General features: G+C 37.0%; 1 protein-coding gene across 5 annotated transcripts in view; it reads right to left on the reverse strand.

The window, feature by feature from the left end:
- Positions 1–604: 604 nt before the first annotated feature.
- The window catches only part of SRBD1 (S1 RNA binding domain 1), a 135,075-nt gene continuing 117,383 nt past the window's right edge, over positions 605–18,296 (reverse strand). For all 5 annotated transcript variants that reach the window (XM_030035446.2, XM_030035441.2, XM_030035443.2 and 2 more), the window contains 3 exons: positions 17,110–17,262; positions 5,208–5,392; positions 605–1,600 (listed from right to left, as the gene is read on the reverse strand). In XM_030035446.2, the coding sequence (XP_029891306.1) occupies positions 1,311–1,600; positions 5,208–5,392; positions 17,110–17,262 (628 nt within the window). In that variant the 3' untranslated portion in view covers positions 605–1,310. The remainder of the gene's footprint in view (positions 1,601–5,207; positions 5,393–17,109; positions 17,263–18,296) is intronic.

An 18,296-nucleotide genomic window follows, 5' to 3' on the forward strand; every position in this document is an offset into this window, starting at 1 on the left:
CAATATACCAAAAATTCCCTGGAAAGGCCACATACATCTGCTGTTGCTGGAGGCTCTTCTGCCACTGTACATTGCCTGTCCTTTGCAAACTTGGCCAAACTGGTAAACCCTTTGAAACACCACCAAAACAAAAAAATCTCTAAGTGGAAGAAACCTCATGTGCTAGGCACTCCTAGCAAGAAACAATGAGTATTCTCATTAAAACAGAAGTCTAGAAAAGCTTTGCAAGCATCTACAAACAGCAAAAGGTTTTTTATGGAGAATCGTGCCTTTACAAGCATAGTGTGTGAAGACAAGCGTTGAAAAATTGTTCTACACTCAAAACAGGCAGAAAAATACTTTATATCAAAGGTGGAAAAAAAATTAATGTCAAGTTAAAGGAGTCCAAGACAGACTAGAACTATTTTATTAAATCAGGAACATCAGGCCATGGGCTGTAGTCTGGTGTTAAAGCTCAGGAAAGTGCATACCATTCAAAAGGTCAGACAACTGCATCCTCACAAGCTGCATTCTCAAGCTGAAGTGTTACTGATGGAGCACATATTGGAAAGAAAAAGAACTAGGACTGTTAAATCACTTGTAGAATGAGTACACTGAGAAAAGATGGACAGAAAAGTTTTTATTTTGCACAAGTATAGAACAACATAAATGTCTTTTGACACCTTTGAGCAAGGTTCCTTAAACCCAAAGGTACATCCATATGTGTTAATCAATGATAACTGAACAAGCAATAATAAGACAGGTAAACAGACCTCCTAATAGTGTTGCTCAAATAAATTAAAGTAGAATATTTCTGAACCAACAATACTATTAGTAGATGCTCTTTTTTCAGTCTACTTTTGAAGTGATGTCATCACCGACTAACTTAAAAAGATCACTTTTTTCTACAACTAGGTACTCTCTTTTAGACTCTCAATCAGAAAACAGGCAAACTGAATGGCTGTTTTTTTTGAAGGGGAGCAGTAGATGTGTCTGCTCATGCAGTACTGACTAAAGATTGAGACAGCAAATCTTGCACAGACAGAACAGATAAGAGATCTGTCTGACAGTCCACTGGAATTTCATTTGCTCTGCAGACAAAATAACAAGGTTGCTTGGAGGTAATCCAATAAACTGTTCCAACAATTATTAACAGAAAAGATTCAAGAAATGTGGAAAAACTGTTAGATTAAAAAAAAAAAAAAAAAAAAAGCAAGGCTGAAGGTTTCAAAATTTGTTCCTTTTCAACACTGTCATTAAATGCCTGAATCTCCAGAACCTTGCTGACATTACTTAAGCTTAAAATGAAGGCTCAATCATAAAAAACCCTCTCATAAAACACGAATAAGATCCAACGTTATTCTCAGTCGAGGAATATCAACATTAAGCACTTTAACTTCCACTCTTTCTCCAGGACCTAACCCGAGGCTTCTTCTCTTCTTCACCTTAGAAAGTTTTGCTTCTGTTATGTTTCGCACTGGAATCAAACCTGCTTTTCCCACACCAATATCAACAAAAACTCCAAATGGCGTTGCATTTTCAACTTTTCCAGTCAGAACAGTACCAACACTTAAGTCTTCAAAGCAGACTATGCTTCTCTTGAAGTCAGGTTTATCAAAATCTGTTATAAGAAACAAGAAACAAAAATAAGACACCGCAGAAAAAGCTTGTGTTATTTTCTAAGGGTTGTTTCCAGCTAATTTTTTCCAATTAAGAAGTCATCCAAGGTAGCTCTAAGGTCCCAAATACTGCTTCATTACATTTTTTAAATAAAGACCCATCTGTGATAAACAACTGATTTCTTGTATTTTATGAATCACTTTAAAAGACTATGATTAATGAAGTAATAAGTATAGTGAACTCCGTGGTATGAAACTATCACAAGAGGATCAGAAGCATGTAGTATATTAGCTAGTGACCGAAAGATTCTTTAAATTTTCTTTCAGCTAGGGAGAAAAGACTTGAGGTGACTCTTACTTGAGCTACATAAATTATACATAAAATTCTATTCCTACACATATACAGGAAGGTGAATACTCGGTCTCATCAAATACTAAAGAGAAAAGTCAACAAGGTGCTATGCTTAGGCTTGCTGTTCATCTGCAGCATGACATCACACAAACAACTGCTTCCCATGATATCACACAATAAACTGCTTCTTTGCACTGACAACTTAAAAATCACACACACGTGATTATAAGCAGGTAATATCCCAATACATTAGAGTTCATATTCTGCATTTAAGGGCATAGATAGATCTTTTAAACCCTCTTGTTACTTGCTTACCACTTTCTGCTCCTGCAGAAAATCCTTCCGAGCCATCTCAACAACCTCCCTTTCAACCTTTCCCTACTGCTGTTTTACCTTTTCCAAAATACAATAGGACTGAGATTTTCCAGAGAGCATCACCAAAACAGGATTGTGACCATTTTCTTATATTCACCTTTGAGAAATAAAATACAGCCTGAAAAAGTTTATAGCTAAAATGTACTGAAAATCTATCAGTCTGTAACTTCACTAGGCTGTGGATCTGTATTGGGTTTGTGTGGCAAGGTTTTGGTAGCGGGGGGGGCTACAGGGGTGGCTCCCGTGACCAGCCAGCTCCAAGACGGACCCACTGCTGGCCAAGGCTGAGCCCATCAGTGACGGTGGTAGCACCTCTGGGATAACAGATTTAAGAAAGGGGGGGGGGGGAGAGATGCGGAATGGCAACTTCAGCTAGATAGAGGAACGAGAATATGTGAGAGCAACAACCCTGCAGACCCCCAGGTCAGTGAAGAAGGAGGGGGAGGAGGTGCTCCGGGCACTGGAGCAGAGATTCCCCTGCAGCCCGTGGGGAAGACCATGGTGAGGCAGGCTGTCCCCCTGCAGCCCACGCAGGTCCATGGTGGAGCAGATGTCCACCTGCAGCCTGGGGAGGACCCCACACCAGAGCAGGTGGATGCTCAGAGGAGGCCGTGACCCCATGGGAAGCCCGTGGTGGAGCAGGCTCCTGGCAGGACCTGTGGAGCCCACGCTGGAGCAGGTTTGCTGGCAGGACTTGTGACCACGTGGGGGACCCACACTGGAGCAGTCTGTGCCTGAAGGACTGCAGCCCGTGGAAGTCACCCACACTGGAGCAGTTTGTGAAGAACTGCAGCCTGTGGGAAGGACACACGTTGGAGAAGTTCATGGAGGACTGTCTCCCGTGGGAGGGACCCCACGCTGGAGCAGGGGAAGAGTGTGAGGAGTCCTGCAGCTGAGGGGAAAGGAGCAGCAGAGCCAACATGTGATGAACTGACCACAACCCCCATTGCCTGTCCCCCTGTGCTGCCATGGGGGAGGAGGTAGAGAAAATCAGAAGTAAAGTTAAGCCAGGGAAGAAGGGAGGGCTGGGGGGAAGGTCTTTTTATGATTTGGTTTTATTTCTCATTATCCTACTCTGATTTGATTGGAACTAAATTAAATTAATTTTCCCCAAGTCGAGTCTGTTTTGCCCATGGTGGTACCTGGTGAGTGATCCCTCCCTGTCCTTATATCTCCACAAGCCTTTTGTTATATTTTCTCTCCCCCATCCAGCTGAGGAGCGGGAGTGATGGAGCAGCTTTGGTGGGCATCTGGTGTCCAGCCAGGGTCAAGCCACCACAGGATCAAAACCCAATTGAGTACACAAGCTGGCAAATGTAGCAATAGGCTTTGAATGACATCAGATTTTCTACTGCAGGAATGTACGTAATTGCTCAGGTCCAAAATGGTTAATCCTTTTGTAACATTATACTGTACAGTGGTACTTCAATGAAAAAAAGCAACTAAACAGCCAGTCAGGGCAATGAGCACAGGGAGATTCAGAGGAACGATGGGAATCTTTTTATATGTCTGCAAACCTGTCTGCGCCCCCGCCATCCTAGCAGATTCATTACAGTTACCTAATTAGCTGTTCAACTTTAACGTTAAAAAGACAATTTCTTGCAAGAAATGCCTTGCAAGCTTTGGCTAGAAAAAGATTTTTAAAATAATGTGATAAAATATACTATTCTTTTCCTTTCCCCAAATAATTCTACCCATTTTCCTTTGTACTAAAATTATTCAGGAAAAATAAACAACATAGAATTTCAATGAAATTTAAGATGATACATAGGAAAGCTACTCTTTGTCCACAATTCCCTAACGTTACATCTCTACTGTTGGGAACAACAACGGAATTGAATCTTAAACCAAGATTATTTTTTGAATCAGGATAGAGTACAAATCATTCAATCTGCCTGAGCCCTGTTGGATGTGATGCATTTCCTCATTGACAGTCACTAGCAGGGTTACAAAGACAATGAATTACAGCTATGCAAGGCTACTAGGCTGCCTACTCCAGCCACAGAGTCTGTCTACAGTAATACTGAATGTACTGGATCAGAAGAATGTTTCCACTGAAGAGTCCCTTTTGGTTTTATATCTTCATATGTTAATAGTCTATCCTACTGTAATTCAGATGTGACACCACCAAAACAAATGGAGACAGAAAATACACATTGTCAAGATCACTATTTATAAAATCAGCAAGGAAACTACTAATGAACTGAAAAAAGGGGGACAGAAATGTTATTTCTTTTAAGCATAAGTTTATTATTTGTTATTATAAGCCTGCATCTTTGCTGCCTACCTTTATCTCTTGCTGTCATAAGAGAATCCAGCTGTAAGTTTCATTAAACAACAGCATCTCCTAGATGTTTTACTTCATTGCTTATCTCATCTTTCTTCCCTTCCACCTCAAACTGTTAAGCACTACTACAAAGTTTTAACCAAGGTAGGTCACGAGCCATGTGCTCCAATTACACTTTTCTCCAGGAACTAGTGCAATTAAAGAGCAGAACTACACACTACTACACCACTGCTCCACAGACCTTTATTACTACTGTTTCAGCTTGGTCTCAGCATTCCCCTCCATGGTGGAGAGCCAACACAGATTTAATCAGTATAGAGTCAACATATTGAAACTATTTCATTTGTTAACAGGCATACAAGCCCCTTCCCACAGCTGAAAATGCCATGATTTAAGACAGGATTCACACTCCTTACCTACTGAGCTGGAAAAAAACATCTGACTATGATATAGCCTTTACCTTGCCTGAGAAAAGAAATGGAGTTACACATCCATGAAAATCTACAACTGACTTTAGAAGAAGAAAACATGCTGGTTTAAAACTGGTATGTAGAACAATCAAACTGAGATTACAGCCTTCAAAGCAAAGGTTTACCTGTTCGAATGTCAAAGCCTTCAGGCTGAGTCAGACCATCAATGATCAGCTGCAGCGTGTGCACCGTTGTATTTAGCCTTTTGGCTGTGCCTTCCAGTCCTTCCTTTTGAATTACTGCATTTACTTTTTGCTGCATATCTGATTTTCCTATGTCATTTGTGTTTCCTCCAATGAAAGATAAAAACCTGGGAAGTTCAAACAAAGACACAGAGAGAGGTTTGTAAAATCCTTCAGTGGAAACTGAACCTTTGCTATATTTAGGGGGTTTGATTACTCTTGCATTGATGTGTGAACAAAACTTCTGATAAAAAGATATGAACAGTGAACAGTTTCCCAAGTGCATATCCTCTCAACTCATCATCAACAACTCTGAAATCACTGATCAGAGACATACATGGATAGAGTGTATCTGTATACAAGTATCTCCTGGAATAGATTACAAAATTAGAAGCAAAATTTCAAAATGCAAATCGCTTCTCAGACCAATGATTTCATCTCATGCTAAAACAAAATCTGATTATGACTGAAAGATGTCTTTTACAATGAAAGATCCCTAGAAATAAGCGAGAGTTCTATAATACTGTCATTTTTATCATCACTGTCATTCAAATTAAAATGAATGGCAATTTATTAAAACAACAATGAACATTTAAAATATCAAATTAATATGAAGAATCTTTAACCAAATTTAAGAAGAACTTTACATTAAATACTTCTCTTGTCTATGAACTTCATGATCAAGAACAATTAGTTTTTTAGAAACTAGGAAATTATCAAGTCAAAGTAGTTACACAACACAAACACCCTTATCCTTCCCTACTGTCACATACATACACGCATTGCAGATTGAGACAAATTTGGACTGGCATCTAAAAAGGTTGAGAAGAAATACTTTAAAATAAATATATCTTGATCTGTGATCTCTTTTTTTTTAAAAAATAAATGAAAAAACCCAAACCACACTAACAGAGGTTTTTAGTTCAGCAATGTTGGCACATATGCTGAGAAGTGCAAAGAATAGATGACAAAAATTCACATGCAGACCCTACTCCTTATTATCAGTAGTGATGCCTTAGACAATGTTTACTTGTCACTGAATAAATGTCCTTATTTTACTGAAGGATTTAAAAATGCAAAACAAATCTTTAAGGGATATAAACCAATGAAAATGAGGATGCAGCTCATAGAAGCTGAGTCACATTATACTAAATAAAGCAATTTGTCCTTTTCTCAGTAGACACTTCAGTTATCTGTCCTGCTGCCCTGCATCTCACCATGAATAAACCTCGTCTCCCCTACTTTATCATAGCCCTTATTGTTGGAGGGAGGCACATGGGTTTTTGCGTGTTTTCCACCACAGCAGACAGGTAGAATTATTGTCCCTGGCCTTCAGAGTCCGAGTAAACATTCCTTCCAAATTCCTAAAAGAGATCCCTCCTTCCTGTCCTTATCCTACTTCACAACAAGTGTAAAGTACAAGCCACAAAAGAAGTGCTGACCAGCAGGTTCATGCCCTGCAGTTGCGAGTGGTGGGAGACATTCCAGCTCCATAAGAAAGCAAAAGCCCCTGGTACTCATCCCCATGCCGTCCACCCCCCCCCCCCCCCCCCCCAATCCCCAAAAGCTCCTAGTACTCATCCTGCCCCCCCAAAAAAACCAAACCCCCAAACATTCTGTGCTTTTATCAAACCCGAGTCTAGTATTTCTTTTGGCAGGAGACACAGTGGGTTTTTTTTGTTTTCTTTTTTTTAACCTGAAGAATCCAACTGACATTACTCAGGTGGTGAGTGGTAAAAAGCTATATGCACTGAAATACAAAATTAAATTTCTTTTTGAGAAAATATAAATAGAAGGAACATAATTAAAGCACTATCTGACTTTCAATAAATCACAAAATTAATCTTTGAGTACAAGGGCAAATCTTCACTCCAAAATGTCCACTCATTTCGCCAAAAGGAGGACATCCGTTAAAATTGGGTGTCAGGACTTCCACTTTTTTACTGAATTCAAGTGCAAGCATGGCGATTTAAGTGGACTATTAGCTCAAACACATAGATTTCCACTTAACAGTGACAGATATAACTTTCAAATTAATTTTCTTAGTGCATACAGATCTTTCATGTGGCAATGTATGAAGTAAAAAAATTAATAAGGATTCAGTGGATGATGCTGTTCTCAGGGTTTACTGAATTTTGCTTTGATTGCATTTCAACTTTTGACATCACTTTTTAAAGTAGTTTGAGGCAGTTTGGAAACAAAGTAAATATCAAAACAGTTGCCACGTTGTTTATAATATTCAATACAAATTTTTATTTTCTTTAAACTAACAACAAAACACTACTACTACTCAAATATTTTGTCTAATAAGAGCCTATATATCAAAAATATGAGACCTACTATGAAGCCATCTTCTGTTGGTCTCAAAAGAGCACTAAGAGTGGTTGCATTGATAATACTGAAACTGCACGTAGGCCCAGGCAAAGCGCTCTTTACGCAGCTCCTTGGGGCTGCTGGCTGCTAATGTTGATGGATGGACAATGCCCCACCACAGCACTAGTGACAGGCGGCAGCTGCCCCGGCTTTGACTGACGTGCCAGATGTAACATGACAAACCTGACCAGCCTCATGACTCAACCTTCTAAATAATGTATGCTTTACCGCCAACCCCTGTAAACAAGTTTGCTGACATTCACATACTTGGCTTTATTTCACTCCAAATGGAAATTCAGCTGAAGTACCTCCAAGTAACATTTTCTCACCATTAGGATTTTGCAGAAGCACATTCACTTTGTAAATCAATAACAGGGTGGGTTTTGCTGCTAATAAGTGCAACCACACAGAACACCCACCAATGTATTAAAAAAAACCCCATTATGTACAAAACTGTCGAACGTGTGGATAATGCAATCAGAATGCATGGTGCTACGTGCAGGCTGCTGGAAAGAAAACCAGCCTGAAACAGGACACAACCCAGGTGCCTGAGCCCTCAATTACTATTCATGAAAGTTATTTCACTGCCCGCTCCTTCCTCTGCCTCCCCCATCCTCCGGAAATCCCAATAGAAGTATTTATCTGATATTAAAAAGGATTCCTCATCTAGGCAAGGGTGGTAGGTTTGGGCCCTATGTTATCAATTACAGTTGTTTAAATAATTTATTAACATGGTTTACTGCTCAGAATAAAACTTTGGCTCCACCTGAAGATGACGCTTAAACACATGCCCAAGTCTAAGTACATGAGAAGTCCTGTCGACCACAACAGAATTAATAATATTCTAAGAATCAGGCATTTGGTTAAGAGTATTTCAGAATGACAAGATATATTATAGGCAGAAGAGAGCACTGTAACAAGGTACACCGTGCACATACACACAAAAGAAATAATCTTTAACAGAAACAATATATTCCTACTTTAGAAATTCTCACCTTTTTAGGTTAGGTTTTGGTAAATTTCTTGGTGATTACAGATGTAGTTTTTAAGAATACTGTTGAATCTAGTTATATATCTGATGTATCATTTTCACTCAAATGAACATAGCCTAAGGGCACTTAGAATAATAATAATAAAAAAATCAATATAAAGCACAAATCTCTGACTGAACAGTCGTGCATTATACTGATCATTTCTATTTTTAAATGTCATTGCTAAGAACAAAGTTAAATGTTTCCTTATTAAAAAAGCAACCCAACAACTTACTTTGAGAGTTATTTCAAGGTCAGAAAAAAAGGATAGTTGGTAATAAGGCTGGGATATGGCTACGGGGGGAAAAAAGTTTCCCTTAATTTACATATTTTGATCTTTATAATGTTAAACTATCTCACTACAGTCTTTGAAATAGCTCACTTACCCAATTTGTAAATGAGAGTTCCAGCTGCACAACATAAGAACATGAATGATCTATGCAAAAATGAAAGCCCTTCAAGTATTTTCCTGGCTACATATGTGAATTAAATAACATGTTGCAGTAGTTCAAGTGCTATGTTTATCTACTAGAAAGATAAAACCTAAAGAAAAGTTAACAGAAATGGAAACGGGAAAGATGAGATGTTTTTTCTGAAGTGAGGTCATTCTTATAAGATATACTATCCTTACTTCCTCAAATGTTTAGTGTCTGAGTGAATGGCAAACTTTCTGTTCAAGGCACATCAACTCAGATAAAAGCTGCCAGAGTTTTAGGAGAGTCAGAACAGAGCGAAATTTAGCTGGTTCAGAGACTTTGAGTTTTATGGGTTTGAGATTTAGAGAATACTCAGAAACCTATGCAACCACCTTAGTTTTAAAAGCAATCTTTTCAGTCTTACAGGACGTGCAGAGAATAGTCATGGCTAAATCACTGATGTTTTTATTTAATACATAATTTCATCCATCTTACCCAGATAAAGAAAGAAAAGTAGCATAAATGTAACAAATAAGCACATCATGTTCACTTAACATACACATCTGCACAAAATTATAGCACAGCCTTTGCAATGCTTAAAAGATAATGCAAATTTCAGTGGAATGCAAAAAACAGTCAGAAAAGAGTAAAACTATTACCAAGGGAAGTCTTCTGTAAATTTTTATGAAGTTACTTTAAACACCCCAAAAAGCTTCTTCTAATGTGCAGGAGTTCTAAAGCTTTGCAAGGGTTTTAGTCACAGTCATTTGTTTTATGTAATCATTTCCAGCAACACAACTTAAGAGCTGGGAGTACTGGATTCATTACACTAAAGCAACATGATATGCCATTACATCTTGTCACAGTGCACACATGAATTAATGGTAATGCAACATAATCACTCTGAAAACAAAACAACTTTGCATTAGCATGCGCTTTGTTAGGTAAAACGTACATTCATGACAGTAGGAAACTTAAATTATGCAGACATTTATATTTTAGTAATGTTTTGAAATGCAAAAGCATTATTTTTATAATGCAGATGTTGACTGTTCCTGTTCTCACTAGTGATACAGATCCTCAATTTTCAACTACTGATGCAGATTATATAGCAAACAATATTTGTGCATTCTCTGTAATTAGTTGCTGGACACGGAAAGTTAAAGTTTCAAATATATTTAAAACTACTTATGTGGTTTAGCCAGATAAGGATTTTTAACCAATATGTTTTTCCTCATATGCATAAATTATTAATATTATAGATTATCTGACTGCATGCAGAAGACCAGAAAGCACTCAGTTTATGACATTTTGAAAGTATAAATCTAAGGAACAATGAGTTGCTAAATGAGAACAGAAATTCAGATGCAGTTACACTGCCACATAGCCACTTTGCTACAATACCATTAGGCACGCTGTTGTTAGCTGTTTTCATGACTACTGATATATCACATAACTGAAGCGTAACCCGAGATACAAAATAGTAAAACATGATTAGTTATCCACAAAGAATTAGTATTACAGTTAAAGGAGATCATTCCATAAAAAAGTTCATTTTTTCTTCATAATTTTTTTAAAAAATGCAACCAGTAGGAAGTTATGTAAGTTTCAAAAATTTCAACAAATGAAAAAATACCACTTGATTTATGGGTCTAGTATTTATAGTGTAATTGGAGGATAATTCTTTGTTATTTCCAAGTTCTTCTAATCATTCTTGTTAACTGTATATTTTACATCACATAAAAGTTTTAAAATGTCTTTATTGGATGGCAATTAGCAGTGAAAGCCTTTTCTGCTCTTCTATTTACTGACAAGATAACTTTCAAAAATATGACCTCTAAAAATCCAGCTACTAAGTTAATAGTCAGACCTGTGAATGAACTGGCCTTCTGAAGTGATGAATATGACCTATTATTTATTAGGCTTAATGGTTCTAATTCTGCAAGTGTCCTCCTTAATTAGGGTTAGCCATTTCCTATTGGAAATAGTCACAAAGATTCATTAATTTACTAAGCTTAACTTTTTGGGTTTTTTTTAAAGAGAAACGTAAGACTTTACCAGAAAGTATTATTTTGCACATTAAATAGCTTGAATAAACACACACCACACACACACATGTGTGTACATGCAAGTACAGTCTTATTGAAAGTGGACAAAAGATGTTTTGGTTGACTTTGTAGTGAATTTAAGGAAAGGCATCCTATCACAGTAGAAACTCCTGTCCTCTGTAAAATATTCACATGTAGACTGCATTATTAAATAGAACACAAAAATTTGTTCTCATTGCTCAAACACCATACTAATTAACTATTCCCTCCCTGATCTCTATTTCCCTTAAACATTGCCTCAATTGCTCAGGGACAACCTGGACAGAAGCAAGCCAGCCCAGCAGAGAGCTGGAAATGCCATCAAAGGACAAGTGTGCAGTTGCATAAAGGGCAGGGGAGGGAGATGTCTTTCTTTTGGTGGTCTCTCCCTAATCAACAGTTTTTCTTCTGCATTTTCTTACGGGTCAGTACTTGCCTTCAAAACTAGCTAGTGCAGCTTTTCAGCGTAGCAACTGAGATACTATGGATCAGCTGCTACATCCACCCATGTGAAGAGTAGCAGAAACACCAGAGATACTTGAAAAATGATCAATCCATCGACAATGGAATACAAAAAGTTATCAACATACATGTTTTGCTGAAATGAGCATCAAATCCAAATGTTTTACTTTGGTGAAGAATAAGCACATGAATGAGTGCTTTGCTGAATCCTCTTGGGATTTTGAAGTCCTTCTGAGGATATCAAGCAGCATTGTCAATACCCAGCAAAGGGCAAGACATGAATCTTCACTGCAAGTCACTCTGCTCAGTACATCAAAAACTTCTCTTACGGCATAACCAACCGCAGTGAGCGGTACTATCCTCTACCAGGCAAGGTCCTAAACCCGGGTAATTAGCCAAGGAAGATCCTCACCTGCATTATGCTAAATCACAACTTTAGAAATATTTTACCAATATTTATAAAAGATCTAAGTCTGACTGAAATACAACCTGTCTGCCAGATGCTGCAATGTGAGCAGCAATACACATTCTGAGTGCCAACCTTTAGCAAAGAGCATTTTTATGAGATTTAAATAAAAATCAGTAAATGTTAAGGTTCAGTCATACGAAACCAACTGCACCCAGCAGACTGATACAACAAAGAAAAAACATTGCGTTTTCTTTCCAGCATTTTGGTTTATAAGCATAACCTGGTTGTAACTTCTTGAGACTTCCTAAACGTTTCCTTGGTTTTCCTACCAGTTCTTTTACAATATGTACCAAGAAATTGGATATGCTCTACATGTTGTATTAATTGTATGTAGAAGATTCTACCACTATAAACTGGTTTTCACATATAGATTTTTCAGAAACTTAAAACACAGCTCTCCTTTGCAGGAAAATACACTGCCTACAAAGTGGGGGTTTTTATTTAACTTTTAGGAAATTCTGATTCATAATGTTTAGAGGTGTTCATAAGCTTGATCACTGCACATGACAAAGCCAAGCTTTGACAGTGTGGAAACCATGAACAAAAATGTTTTGGTCATCTGCAGAGTGTGTTAAATCACCAGTAGGGTGTTTTCCAATTATTTTACAGAAATTGTACGGATTTTAAGTTAAGATGTTTAAATGCCATAAATCAATCATACCAGCACCATTTGTGCCAATGTAGTAAAGATTACATCAGTGTTTCCATTATAAAAACCCTATTTTTCAAGGCTTTCTAATTCAGCCATAAAAATTGGCTCCAGCCTAAAGCTTGGCAACCAAAGTCACCACTTGGGAGCAATTCTTTTAACCATTTTTTTTTTTTTTTTTTTTTTTTTTAACCGGATTGGCCTTTCAAGCTACAAAACAGTTCAGAAAAAGAAAATTAGTGGTTTCAAATTTTGGTGAACTTCTATCCCTCAAAAACATTGTTTTAAAAACTGATAATTTTGTATGTCATAAATCTGTAATGTGGACTGCTGCTTTTGGGTAATTTGGAGAGAAGCAGTGAATGAAAATCACCAGCTTATTTAGTTTAGAAATAAATGTAATTTCCCATGAAAACTTTTAATCCAATAAAATTTTCACAGATTACTTTCTTTTGGCAAGATGTGGTAGACGTTGCATGAGGAAGCCTTTATGACTCATTTATGCAGCATCTATTCAATTAATTTTAATTTCTGTCGTAAGAGGTATGTAATACTGTATTTTGATGCCTTGAATCAAATCTGCCCATCTTCTTCAAGACAACAACTCTGCCCTTTGGTAGCACAGATCCACCTGTGAGCTTGACATGGTCCCTGACAAAGTTCTATGTAACCACAGAAAAAGAAGAAAGAAATACTTTGAAGGCAGCAACGCAACAGAACTCCTTTAAAATGTATTTTGTTTAAAAACATATGTATTAAAATACTGATTCTAACCCACTTCTAACAGTCTCAAATTTTCTCATGCACATTGATTTAAATTATAAGAATTATCAATTAGGTTTTACACCTAGTTTAGTTCTAACATGTTAAAAAGTCCTTTGGATGTTGGTTGATTTCAGTAAGACACCTCAAATCAACAACACAAACATGATTTGATCTTCAGGCTCTCAGAAGCTTTTTCATGAACATAGGCTCAGCATAAGGGAATTACAAGCCCAGTCCCATCCACTGCCTATCAAAGCCAGCAAAATTCATCAACAGCTCTGATAAGCTTTGGACTGAATCCTCCATGCAGTCTGAATTCCTAGTAGAATTTTTTCTTAATTCATATTTAGGCAGCAAATTGGTTTGGAAAGCCATCTCCATAAGTTCCGAGAAGCTTAACAGCTCATACGCTTTTTTTGAAAAATAATTTTAAATATATAATCATTGCTAAATTATAGCATCAGTTACTTGAGTGGAGGATGTCTGGTTTATATTTAGCCCTTATGTCATCAGTGTCAATTTTTAATACTGCAATTCTTGGCTTTTGTCAGTTTGCTGCAGAGCTGTATTTTCTTTTCTTCAAACAGCTATTTGCAATGAAAAAATATTAAAAGATATTTGCCCCATTCTCCACACCATTTTGTGATATCAAGCTAATGTATTTTAATACAATCTATACCATAAAAGTTATTACCTTCATATTTAACTAGCTTTCAAGGAAACTATGTCTTCATTGCAAGAAAAAGAAAAATACTGTTGAACATAGAGTACATTCATAGAAAGCACAGAGAGCACTTTGAGACTTCCCCCCCCCCATCAAACTATGTGTACAGATACTCATAAATGCAAGAAGTAAGACAACAGAAAAAGCCCAAAGAAAACAGAAAAGACTGATTCAGTTAGAGATAGGTGCTATGCTTATTAGTTTTGGTGTTCCATTAGCCGATATGTTATTGTGGTTTTATATTTGTTTTGATATCAACTGATATTCTTTTGCATGAAAAAACCTGTACAGTACAATACCTACAACATGCACTTGGATCTAACCGCTTCACCTGAAAATTCAGTCTAGTAAGGTAAAGTGTTTGATGAGAAACAGAGAACAGACAATGGCACAGCTGGAAACTTACTTTAAAGTAATTGCATAAGCCAAAGAAAAATGGCATGACAGGTAGCACTGGTCTGTAGCCACATCACACTTCTGCAATGGCTTTGTGGCTCTTGAAGTCCGAGTTTGACCCTGAACACGTTTTAAGAACCAGCAAGGTACCTTCTAAGCAGTGTTGGCTGTGCAAGAGGAGGCAGCCACCTCTCTGAATCATGCATAAGCCTGTGACTCAAACCAGTGTCTTTTGGTCAAGATGTAAAACTTGTGCTTGTTAAATTACTTTTTAAATTTATTTTTTTTTTCCAAATAGCACTTATCCTGGGTTCCCAGCCAAATTCCAAATCACAATTATATGATTTGTGATACCTACTAAAATTGTCTCCAGAATTTCAACTGTGTGTGAATATCTGAGCTACCCTATGCAGTAATAATCCCACTCAGCACTTCAGATATAAAAGTAATCTGCGCTGCTCTGGAAACAAAGTCACAATTTCCGACCAACCTTTGTGAAGGTATCATATGTAGATAAATTTCTATAGTATTCTGCCATTAACTGGCTACACTTCTCTGCTCCCTGAAGCAATCTTTCCACATCAGCTTTTAAGCGAAGCTGGTAACACTGTAAACACTTTTACTGATTATTTTATTAGTGCACTAGGGCTGGAAAGCTGAATGGACTATTAACCAAATCCTGACTACTTAATATTTAAATTGAATGAAATACAATATTGAAAACCAACATTAATTTTGAACAACTTTTTTTTTTTAAAAAATATTGACTCACTCTGAATAATCTCCAGTAGGGGTGATCAAGCCTCTTCACCCTATAAGCCACCTACCAAATGTAAGATTATTAAGATCAGGACCTTGCCTGACTTTTTTCCACACCTATGCACAGGGCAAAGAACTAGTAACAAATGCTGATGCATAAGAAAAAGAGGGAAATGGTTGTGGAAAAGGAGAAACCAAAGTTACCTATACACTGCACAAAGAGCATGGACTCTAGCAGGCAATTGCTTGGTGGCCCTAGAATCAGGCACAAAGAAGAATGAACTGTGGCAGGGAGAGGATGGAAACAAAAGTGCACTGCATGCCTAGCAGAAGCAAAGCACACAGACCTATGCATAGGAAGTTGTATATGCAGTTATCTCCACCAGAGAGAGAACAGAGCACACACTGTAGGGAGGGTGTCCTAAAAATGCAAGGTCCTGTAAGACTTTTTTAGATAAGAAACTCAAGCTTCAGAAATTCAGAAATTCAGCATATCTCTCTGAGGCTTAAAGACAGTTTTGTTTATAAAACAGGAAGCACAACTTGCTCCAGGAATAATATTCTCAACAGAGATCATAAGAATCCTAAAGCATCTAGCTACTGCTGAAATTAGCTCCAGCACATTTTAAGAAAAGAACCTGTTCACTGCAAATCAGTTAAAAAAATAAATATGTGCTGGTTTATGGTAGGAGATAATGTTTTCTCAAGAGGACAAGCAGAGTCCAGTTTCAACCAGGGCTGATGACAGAAAGGATCACAGCTTATACTAGCATTTACCAGCTGCAGTATGCCCTAACCAGAGGCACAGATGGATTCCTAATTATTTTTTTCTGACCTACACAAAAACCATTCTCTTCCTTTAGCCAAAGGTCACTTAGTTAAACCACCACAGTGTTCATGTATTTGGGAATTTAATATATACATCTTAATTAGATCTTGCAATATCAGGATTTAATTTTAAAGCCTCACAATAATGACACATGCTTACATGTCCATGCACTTGTGTGCACACTCAAACACATTCTGGTGGTCAAAATTTACTAAGCAGAAAGTTTGTTTGGCACATGCTGAACATAAACAACAATGTAAAAGCAGTTCTTAATGATGCAGATGTATTAAACTACTGCTGACTGAATATTTGCATGGCATTTCAATTAGATTATTTTTAAGAACAAATAAAATTATGTTTTAGTTATCACCTTTTACATAATATATAGGGGCAAGGTAGAAGAAAAAACATCAGGTTTTAGACATTTTTAGAACAAATGATTTGTCTCCACACTTTGTGAACCAAAAGTCCAAACTGAAAGTGATGTGTAGCATAAAGAGAGTTGGCAAACAGAAGGAAATTGAGAACAGTGGCCTCAATGACGCACAAAGTTGTGATATGAAGAAGACAAGGTCATGGGAGGAAAGTCTGACAAAGTTTTGAAAATTCACCGATTTCGTCACTGAAAAGCTATGTGAAAACAAAAAAAACGAAGACTAACACTAAAAATTTGCATGCACGTAAAAGGCAAAACACACCATTTGAAACCCTTCACTTGTACAGAACTTCTGAAGCATATCTTTTTCTTGAAGAAAGGCGAGAAAGCATCAAATTAATGTAAGTATTTGTGTCTCAAAAGGCTGAGCAGGCTGTTGTCAGGAAAATCAGTACTTTCGTTTTAAAAATTGACAGTGTCAATGGTTCAAAAACTTTCCCACCGCTTACCTCATTGCAATATTATAAGACTCTGGATGAATACAAGTTTGGTCCAAAGGATTCGGTTGTTGCGAGGCACATGGTGTTGGCTTACTCTTCTTTTTACCCTGTGCACCTGCTTTAGTCAAAAGTGCATGACTTCCAAGATCAGTTTTCTTATTACTGTCAGAAATCGAAAATGGACATGTCATTCATAATGAACAAGATCCTAGCCCAGTGCCCACATGTGAAAAACACAATCATACTTTTATACAATGCACATTTAAAAAAAAAAAAAAAAGTACAAAACTCCTAAAAGGTCATTGTGAGTGAATTTTAACAATACAATTATAGCATAAAAATATAATATATCAATGTATGCATAAATTAATTTAAAATAGAAACAAACATTGGGAAAGGATTCTGTGCTTCATCAAAATTTCTTCATGATTAAAAGATTATAAAAGAAAACACTACACAACTTATAGTTGAAATGATAGTTATATCATTTGCAACCTGGATAGCATCTTCTGCCTGTAAAATGGGGACAATTGCATTTACCTACTTGATAAAGACCTTGTGAGGACACTTTTATACTTAACTGTCAATTAATAGTCTGCATAATTTTAAATTTAAAAAATTTATAAGCAAAATTTCCTATTCATACCATCTTTAGGTAAGCAAATTGCATTTCAAGCATATGTACAGAACAAGGAAAGTATGCGAATGCTTAGACATCAGAACTCCTTAAACCACATTTATTGACTTCCTATGCTTAAATTTCCGACAAATTCTGCTCAAACATGGGCCAGGTCAAAATATGAAAAATTTCAAATCAAAAGAACTCGGACCGTGATTTGCTTAGAACAGAAAAAAGCTAAAGGTCAAATCTACCACTATTTCAGAATTTATAAACCATTTTTGCAAAAGTATCTTAATACAGCTTTCCTTAAAACTTAGTGAATAAGTTACTGACTCCTAATCAGTTTGCTTCAGTTAGCATTTAGATTGGGCTTTTATTTTTTTTCTTTAATTGGCTGAATAATGAAAAGGCTCCAGAGTCTCTGAGAGATCCATGGACAGATTGACCACATTGGTAGGAGGACTTTACAGAAAACAGGAGACATCTTCATGTGTGTAGCATATTTACAACTGGCATACTTCTTCCTTTAAAGTTTCCCTTCAGTAGAAAAAAAATTCAGGATACAGTAAAGGCA

The sequence above is a fragment of the Aquila chrysaetos genome, chromosome 13 (assembly GCF_900496995.4).
Source record: "Aquila chrysaetos chrysaetos chromosome 13, bAquChr1.4, whole genome shotgun sequence".
In the NCBI taxonomy this organism is placed as follows: domain Eukaryota; kingdom Metazoa; phylum Chordata; class Aves; order Accipitriformes; family Accipitridae; genus Aquila; species Aquila chrysaetos.